Genomic DNA, 10,151 nt, shown 5'->3' on the forward strand with positions numbered 1-10,151 from the left:
AGAAATTAGTAGGTACAATACAAAACTGGCATACACTAGCACAGCGTGCGTTGTTTGGCAGGCAAGTTTTTTACCAAGTTTTTTATAAGTTTTTTAAAAACTTTAGCTACGGTAACTTAAAAAAACTTCTCAAAATATTTAAACTACACTTCAAAATATTCAAAAATTTACACACTTTTAAAATTTTTTTAAAAATTTTTACAGTAAACTACAGTAAAGTTTTAGACAAACACCCAAAAAATTCACTTGTCAAACAGATTCTTTCTTTATCTACTAGATGAAAATCAAGGGGAAATTCGATTCAAATTACTGTCTTTACTCAAAATTAAATCTTTGCTTGACAAATAACAGGCCTGCCTTTTTCTTTTTTTTTTTATATTGACTTCTATGGACTAAATAGGCCTTAGACATTTCATGGACTCAAAAACTCATAGGACTAGAATGTAATGTGGTCTCCTGTCCACATACCCTTTTCTTGCCGCCTTCTTTTGTTTCCTTCTTTTAGGAACATTTTTTCAGAAAACAAAAAAAAAAAGGGTCCATTGTAATAAGCACAATAACCTGCTATTAGAGTTTAAGTTAATAAGGGTCATTTGTATGTTATGTTAACACGTGTAGACTTTCATATTGATTTTCTAATATTAATTTGGTTCAAGTAAATAAAAAAGGATGTATAATTAATCATTAAAATTTGCTTCAAACAGATGTAGGATTAGCATTAAACAAAAAGAAATACGGTTAATCATCAAAATCATAAATTTTGAAGTTAAATCGCATATTTTGAATTTAAATCACATATCTTTGAAGTTATACACTATATATTAATACCTTTGTTACACTTAGAATAAAAGGGGAAAAAATAAATTTTGGAAAAAAGAAAAAGCAATCCCTCACAAGTAAATTTTGGAAAACAGCAGGGACAATAATGTCTTTTGGCATCCTACGATTCGGATTTGAGTTCTCCCCTATATAAGCCCCCTTCTCCAAATTCTAGGGTATAAAAGGCCCCAAATCCTCTCCCTCTCTCCCGACTCCCTCTTCAGTTCTTCTTTCTAACTTTCTCACACAGCTCTCAGTTACTCTCTCTTGTGCGCCTCGTCTTCAATCGTAACCTCTCTCTCTCTCTCTACGTAAAAACATTCAATTTTTTTAATAGCTTTGAGTTTATTGACTAGTCTCGATTGATATGATTTTCGATTAATCTTCTTGTTCAATTTCTGGATTCGAGTACTTGTTTTTGGTTTTAATTACTGAAAATGTTTGTTTTGAATTTGTGGATCTTGAGTAGGAAAAGGCTTTGAGATTATGGCGACGTTCGAGCTGTATCGGAGGTCGACGATCGGGATGTGCTTGACGGAGACGCTTGATGAGATGGTCTCTAACGGCATCCTCAGCCCCGAGCTCGCTATTCAAGTTCTGGTTCAATTTGATAAGGTTGATTTTCCATCTCAATTTCTTTTGTTGATTAATTAGGGTTGGAGAGCTTGGTTGTGCGCGGATATTGGTACTGTTTTTGAATATTTGGTACTGTTTTTTGTACTGCTCGCAGTCAATGACTGAAGCTCTTGAATCTCAAGTGAAGAGCAAAGTTTCAATTAAGGTATGTATGTAGTATATGTTTTTTTTTTTTGGAGTGAATAGTTATGTGTTTTGTGAAATTTTAATGAGTTTTTTTTTTAGTTCGGTTTTTGTGATGCTTATGTAATGGTTTTGGTTGTCATTGTGCACTGATATTGTGTACTTAGAATTTGATTTTCAGGGGGAAATAATTCATGTGAAACAGTGTCCTGTAGATATCAGTTTTATGTGCGTCTATGTACCTAGAACAAATATTTTATTGTAATGTGTTTGTCATATATAAGTCTTCTTGATGCACTGCTATTTGTTCTAGCCTATCTGGGTTGTTTAGGATTGGCTTAAGTTGGTATATTTTCAATTATGGCAAATGATATTTATTCTTTTGACATATGATCTTTATTGATTTCTTATGTTCTGAAGAGAAAATTGAAGTTACATGCTTTCTTGTTTTTGGAATTTGTTATTGTGATCCAATATCTAATGCCTTCTTGTATCAGAAAATGTGTTTCACTACTTAATTTCTACTAGAGGAAACCATATGTGATCCGAAATCTATTCCGCCGGGGGGGGGGGGTGGCTTTCTTCAAATTCTTAATGCATTTGGTGAAACACTGTGTAGTGGTGCCTACTTTCTTATTTTACATGTGATGTCAAGGCAGATGTATATTGTCTTGTTCCATCTTCTTTCCTGTATTGGAACATGAAACATGTGATTTGATCAAGCAGTCAAACTTGCTTTCTTGGTGGTCAGTTTAGTTGTATCTAGATGGTTTGTTCAAATTTTGCATTTGTTGCATGTATTCAATTGGTTAAATGCGTGTATGTCATGTCATATTGTTGAGTCATGAATAATGCAACTTGGACCTGATTATGGTGGTTCAAAAGCTTGTACATCTTAGCAAGACTTAGTGGAGGAGTTGTAAGTTTCAAGACTTACATGGACACATTCATTTTGTAATTCAGTTCAATTTTGTTGTTAGATCACTTTCAAATTCCTCAACTCTTAGTGCTCAGTTGAATTTCTTTTCTCTTTTGTTCTTGCTAAAAATGTATAGAATTAGGAGAAGCATCACTGCTCCTTATTATGTCAGTTGTTGTGTTTCCACTTCAAGATTATGTTGCAAGTTTAGTTATTCTTGTGGTTAGAGTACCGTTCAAATTTAAAAAAATGGAAAAGGATTTTTATAAGATCTGGAACATTGGTAGCTACAAAAGGAGAAAGGGCATCTTTTTACATAATTAATGTGTTGGACGTTAGAAGGATCGAGGAAAACCTCATAGTAGGTATAGCTAATTATGCTACTGAGGATGTGGTTTGCTTTGCCCTTGTGTTCTTGGCCCTTTCTTCTTTGGGGGATTTGAGTGGTTTAGCCTGTCCCCCAATATTGTGTTTCATATGCTTTCATTTGCATAATTTTTGAAGCATTGCATGTCATGCTTCTTCGGACATTATTGCTCAGACTTTTAAGGAATTACCTTTGTTTTGTTTTAAAATTCTTGCAGTTTATATGCTTAAGTGTTGTCATCTTATCAAAACCATAAGTAAATAGGTTTTCCCCCATTATGTGAGAACATTTTCTCTCAAATAATTTGTGATTTTTAAAAGGCATATCTTGCTGGTAAATTGTTATATGGTTTTGGTAAAAAGTAAATACTTTGACATGTGATTCTGTGGGAGAGCTGTAAAGTGCATTGGGGTTTTTCATGTGATATTACTGACTTTTTTGGGGAACATTACTGACTTTAAAAGAAGTTTATGAATTTTCTTGTTTTTAGCTTTTTATTTTTCCTTTTCTATTCTTCTTTCATATCAAGCACTTTACAAATTGCTTATGGGTATTTTGGGTGTGGGAGATCTTCTTTTCAAAATATTTGATATCTCTATAGTGAGTTACACATTTTTTTGACAAAAAAAAAAAAAAAAAAATAGTGAGTTACACATTTGAATACCGGTATACCATGCTGTAATGAAGTTAATGGGTGAAGACATGCTTTTGTGGAAATATTGATTGGTTGTGACTGGAGAAGCATTTTAGTTTCCATACTTGCTGGAATCGTAATTTTGTCGGCCACTTCTCATATTATCCGAAAAAGTAGTAGTATGGTATTTTATCATTAATCAACATCCACGCGAACTTCACAAGCACTCCCATATATTAAAAGATTTTATCACATATAGCTGGACATTTATAGGCTAAAATTGGTTGGCACCAATTATCGACCCCAATAGTTTAGTATGGAAAAGCGATGCCACTAATTTTGTTCTGAAATATTTTGGGTTTATTACAATTTAGTATATAGATCTGAAAGTTGTGGCTATCAATCATCAAGATTTTGTGCCTGATGCAAGCAATTTTAGCCTACTTGGGAGATAACAATGTTGATTTTTTAGAAGTTTTATGTATCCTTTACGTGGAAAGCTGGCGCGCTTTAGATGCATGTATATCCTGCCATGTGACATGGCAAGACAGCTGCAATCAGTTGGCATCCTTCATTTTAGTCTGTGCTGTCGTTTATCTTTTGGTACAATAAATGTGGCAGTAAGAGTATTTCTGCTGGGTTAGCTTTCCACAGAAAGAGCCTTGATGTCATCCTGTAGGAATTAGGGGCTAGGGCGTATGATTCTTATATTTGCTCTCAGTGTGTTTCAATTGAAGATTATTTGGAAAATGTTACTTACAATTTACTGTAGCTATTTTTGATGTGATGTTTGTGAGATGAAAGGACGATAGACAAGATAAAAAAAAAAGTGACTGGAAAAAGTCATGATTACTGTATGTCAGACTGCTGGTGATGTTAATGTTTTCTTATTCAAATTTTTGATGGCTTAGAAAATTGTAAGAACAAAGCACGGTTTTAGCTGCCTTAGTCAGTATGAGTTTGGGTAGGCTTGGCTGGCTTAGAAGTGTCATTCAAACTGGAGTAGGGCTTAGTCTCGGATGCAAAGTTCCTTGGTTGACAAATTTTTGTCTCGATGTTATGCTGCTTCGGTTGCTGCTACTGCCAAGGGCTAGCTGCTGTCTAGTTTCTTGTTACTTGTCAACACTAACATGTTTTGCATTGTCCTACAGGGACATCTCCACACCTATAGATTCTGTGACAATGTTTGGACTTTCATCTTACAAGATGCTCAATTCAAGAGTGATGAATGTCAAGAGACTGTCAGCCGTGTTAAGATAGTGGCATGTGACTCGAAGCTGCTCACACAGTGAGAAAGCTGCATACTGGGGCGATATGGAGTTGGCGGAAGAGATATGGAAGCTCATTCATGTAGTTGTATTTGTAACTGAGGCGGAAACTGGAACTCTTATTGTATAAATCCCGGATCATTGTAAACTGAGTGTTTCTTGACTACTTGACATATACATATTGGATAGTCTTTTATTCTTTCTTCATTCTTGAGAAGGTGGTTCGATTTCATACCATGTTTCTGTGTTTTTGTTCAATAGAAAACCAGCGTGCTTGTCTGAGAATCCGTGTCCCTCACTGTTGAGAGGTCTAGTTGCATTTTGTGGATATCTGAGCAGAGCTGCGAGGATGCTAGCGAGAAACTTTGCGTTATGCTGCTTTATTCTTGAAACTACTTTCATTCAACAGAAACAAAAACCATTAGATGGATTACTGGATTGAATTTGTTTTCCTTCCCCATTTTATTGACAACCCTGTGAGCTCTTCTTCTGTTCCATCCTCTTTCTTGTGATTATTCCTCTGAAATTAAGCATTAGAAAGCATGGAGCCATCAGTCGAATGTTCGTATGATAATGGTATGAATCTACCAAGCCAGTGCTAAAATATTTGTATGGTATGATTTCTCTAAATACGTAGGCCACAGGGAATGATATAGCATGACGACACTGCCTTCTCTTTGAAGATGACGTGAAAGAAATTAAGGGTATTTACAGTGGTTTATACACACAGTATAATAACATGATTTCACAATCAAATCAAACATTTATTTTTATAATGCACAGCTCTAATATCTCATAAATAAATAAGATTAATTTTTTAAAATATTCACATTTTTTTTTGAAAAATAAATTATTAACTTTCGTTAAATTTTTTACCTTTCAGATTTTTTATTTTCTAAAAACTAATATTATTAATTTGTGATTTTCAATAATATATATTTTTCTGTCCCTCAAAAATATTAATATTTTTACGTAATTATTAAACAAATACGTGACACCTTAAATGTGAAGATGTCATAATAATTCATATTTAATTAATAATACTCTATCGAATTAATTTAACTCCATGACATAATATTACATAATTTAAATCAAATAAAATGCAAATAATAATATAATAAATAGTACTAATTTTCATTGTCATTGCCTCCGAATCGTTCTCAAATATGCTCGAACGAGTCCAATCGAAGTTGATGATGTATTTCACGATCACATAGTTTCGCATTCCTTTGAAGGTAATTTTGAAAATTTTCAACAGAACCTTGAGTCACACGAATTGTTAGATGTTATCAAAAATTTGGGATTTCAAGTAACTGTACAATTTTTTTTAATGAAAAGAAAAAATAAAAGTAGACAACGGTCGTCATCAAACAACGGTCCAATTAGTTTGATAAAAGTAAAATAAAAAAGGCCCACAGCTAACCCATCAACCGAGCATTACGTTGGAGCCACCCTAAAGGTCGTCGAGCCTTGAGGCGGTATTTTGATGCGAGAAAACTCGAGGATTTTGGTATCAAGGAATATCCGCAAGTACTAATCAGCATCCTTTCCCAATTACATGCCACTATTTTATTCGTGAACCCGCACTTTTGTTTCGGGTTGGCCGGTGGATCATGGCGGCTTGTCCTACTTTGCAAGTTGCAACGGTGCAAATACAAAGCCTATTAACCACATAAAACAGTGGTTAAATCAACCACGAAATCGCTTCTAGCCCACGTAATTAAGCTCCGATAAGATTAAAAAAAAAAAAAAGTGCTAAGAGACAAAGAGGAGCCAAAAGTTTGGTAAGAGGGCCAATTGCCTAGTTTTTTTTCTTTTTGTCTTCACCTGTTAATCTGTGACATAATCGTTGATCCCTTAAAGATGTTCTATTGAAAAAAAAAAAACTAGTGAAGCTATACTTCTAGACTTGTGAGTGTAATAAAACTAATACGGATGAAAGAACAAAATGTAGAAGAGAGTGGAATAGAGAGAATTGGACAAAAGTAGCCCAAGATTATAAGATAAGTCAGATGACTTTTAATTATATACTACAAAACAAGATTAGTGGTACATAAATATGAAGGAATTAAATGGTCATCCGTATCAGTCCTTTTGTTGCTTCATATTCTAATCTAGAGAAACTCAATGAATATAGGAGAATTCAATGAACATGTGGAACTCAATGCACATCCATCTCTTTTAGTTGTTTTATAACGTTGAGTGAGTCCCTAGGAAGTTGGCAAGTGAAATTACTTTTGCTTCTTTGGTAGGAAAAAAAAAATATTGTGATGTTGTCCTAAAATTCATATGAAAAGGAAAAAAAAAAAAGAAATTCTTATAGCTCAGTTTTCAATTTCAAATTTTGAGGCAATGGTGGAAAAAAAATGTTTGAATAAAGTATTACTGCCTCCGTCCCACTTTGATAGTCCTGTTTCTTTTTTCACACAGTTTAAGAAAAAGTAGTTAACTTTGTTGGAAAAGTAAATTTAGATTGCTATTTTCCTAAAATACCCTCACATTAAATATGGTACAACTTTATGGGAACTTGAATTGATGGTAAAAAAAGAATCAACTCTCATTAAATGGGGTAGGTTTATAGTAACAACTACTTACATTGAATAAGGGTATTTTAGGAAAACTAAAATACAACTACATTCTTCAATTGGAAAAGTGGACTACAATTTGGGACAGATGAAAAAGGAATACAGGACTATCAAAGTGGGACGGAAGGAGTATTTGAAATAATTATTGTACAGTAACATTTTTTTGTAATGCAGTATATATGAGATAAAAGAATAGTTAAAAAAAAACGTGTTTATAATACAAGTAAAATAATATTTGATAAAAAAAAATTTGCATCCAAACACACTACTCCATTTCATATGGTGGAGGAAGCTTGGTATAATTGTAATGGGATCAATAAGAACATATTCACAATTCATATAAAAGAGCTATATAGGCACAGCCAGCCAATAGATGATTAGCAATACGGTAAGCTATGATTATCGCTTCAAATGCAGAGTCTTGGGATGTATGACAGAATAGCAACCGTTTGCCACATGGATGCAATGTCCTACTATGATGATGCCACTCAGGTTGGTGCAAGTATTGACCAAAGACTTTTTACAAAATTCCCTTCTTTTTTTTTTTTTTCATTTTGCTGTTGGCATATTGCTGTGGATGAAATTCCAGTTTCCAATCCATGTCTGTGGTTTTCATGTCTTGGCTTGCAAGTCCAGTCGTCAAACTTCTGTCCTCATCGCTTTCTGATTTATGGCCCTCTTCTCATATTGGTGGGTGCAAAAAAATTCTAAGCTCAATAAAATCCTTAATCATATGTATGTATATATGCACAGCTTTCAATCATGCAGATAATTTGCATGTTGAGACATGGAGAAGGTCATCTGACTTCTGTTTTCCTACTTTTCTTTTCTTCAGAAGCAATGATATGGATCAACCTGAACCTTTTGTTTTTAACTTTTAGGTTTCTCCTTTTAAACCCTTTTTTTCTTTGGAAATGGTGACCAGCCTTTCAATTTGGTTTTGGCATGTACCTTTTTCATCGATCTATGCATTTTGTTCTTCACTAATGTGTAGTAGATTCACGGACTTGAGAGTGCATTTTTTAAAGAGTATAATGTGTTGCTGAAACTGAACAATGTAAATATTCTCGTTCTGTTTGTTTGTTGCAAAAACGAATTGATCGTGCAACGTATAAAATTGTTCAAGAAATCATACAAACCAATATCATGAATGACAACAATGTAAAATTTAAATTTGAAATTCATTTTTTTGCACATGTGTCATGGATTCAACGGTGATAATGCGTGCACTGTTAGTTTACATAAAATTTAATCTAATCTATATTACTAGTTGGAAAGTAGGTTGGTAACTTTGGATACATGTTTTTGGCAGGGGCCAAAAAAGATTCTCATCCTAGTTTGGAGACAAATCATTAAAGCAAATTGATAATTTGATTTAGAACCCAGTAAACTCGTTTACAAATTTACTCTATGAGGATAAAATCCAAAATCATATCATCATTGCCTAATCATATTTCATTGATAAAGTTGTTTCTTTGTTGTTGATTATGATTGTTGTAGTGATTACACATCTATTGGTGTGCAAATTAAGAAAAAAAATTTTAAGTTTTTTTATTATTATTAAAACAATGGAAGTTATTAGAAATTTACTTTTTTTGTTGCAAAAAAGGTTATTATTTCTTCTTTTTTGTTTGCAAACAAAAAAATTATTGGAAGTTATCTGAACTTTAGTAGTTATATTTAGTAAATTTTTACTTTTGTGACGTTAAATTTGAAAAAAATAAAAGATGACAAAAATTTTTAACACCAAATCCATGCTCAAACTTTATATATATAAAGATAATAATTTTGTCTTGGGTAACTTATTCTAATTCGACTCAAGCTTCCAGTGGCTTTGAAAAAAGAACAAAGTAAGCAAGATTACTCATTGTATTTCAACCATTTTCTCTATTCCGAGCCAAAGAAGTTGAGTCGGGATAAGATTTTATCAAATATAGCAAAAGAAGTGCTCTATTTTACATATTTTTGAGACAAATTTTCATGACATTAAATGAAAGCAATACGAGGAAATAAATAATTAAGGACGACCGATAAAATGAGCTAAGTGTTATACATTTAATAGTTTATACTAAAGATGATATATATATATACATACACACACGCATATATTAGACCAGTTCATCTAAAAAAACTAAGTGGAAGGAAATAATTAAGTCAATAATATTATCCTTTGAGGAAAATAAAATCCATGTTTCAAGCTGGCTGTTGTCTGTGAGGAGATCATGTAATAAAACTTCCATAGACGCAAAAAAAAATCCCAATGGCTCTCAAACATATAACATGAACATACATTTAAAGAATACCATGAGAATTTGTAACTGGTTTAGAAATATTTACACCATCAAAATTGTTAGTGATATTATCTAATCATGTTAATAATATCGAGGATATTACTGTGAAAGCCAAAGATGCGTTTCATCTTTCATATACCAACATGTTTAATTGAAATTTTTTTCTAGTAAAATTAATTTGTAACTACTATTCCCTATATATATATATATATAGTTAAATATATTCATGGTTTTAGAGTAAAATGTTAATGGGAATTCCTAATCTTTTGATAATTATATGTTTGATAATCTATGGCAACATGGAGAAAAGTATGATCTCATAATATGCGCTTTGATACTTGAACAGTATAAAACAGGCAAATTAAACATAGATCATTTACTCTGTCTAGGTTATCAAAGCACCATCAAGTTACACACTACTACAAAATTAAACTAACAAAATTCATAACGTCATCTGCGTGTTAACTACTTTCATAAACCAAATATCTAAAAACGTAATTCACTAATTG

At 32.6% G+C, this 10,151-nt stretch overlaps 1 protein-coding gene across 2 annotated transcripts; it reads left to right on the forward strand.

Moving 5' to 3' along the window:
• The first annotated feature begins 970 nt into the window (after positions 1–970).
• LOC113714701 (transcription initiation factor IIA subunit 2) lies at positions 971–4,973 on the forward strand. 2 transcript variants are annotated; one of them, XM_027238706.2, is made up of 4 exons: positions 971–1,107; positions 1,289–1,434; positions 1,550–1,600; positions 4,650–4,973. In XM_027238706.2, exons 2-4 carry the CDS (start codon positions 1,306–1,308, stop codon positions 4,788–4,790), a joined length of 321 nt encoding a protein of 106 aa, XP_027094507.1. In that variant the 5' UTR covers positions 971–1,107; positions 1,289–1,305; the 3' UTR covers positions 4,791–4,973. The 2 variants fall into 2 exon arrangements, with proteins under 2 accessions (XP_027094507.1, XP_071924609.1); XM_072068508.1 differs by having other exon boundaries at positions 1,001–1,130.
• Positions 4,974–10,151: the final 5,178 nt, after the last annotated feature.

This window comes from Coffea arabica, chromosome 10c (assembly GCF_036785885.1).
Source record: "Coffea arabica cultivar ET-39 chromosome 10c, Coffea Arabica ET-39 HiFi, whole genome shotgun sequence".
In the NCBI taxonomy this organism is placed as follows: Eukaryota; Viridiplantae; Streptophyta; class Magnoliopsida; order Gentianales; family Rubiaceae; genus Coffea; species Coffea arabica.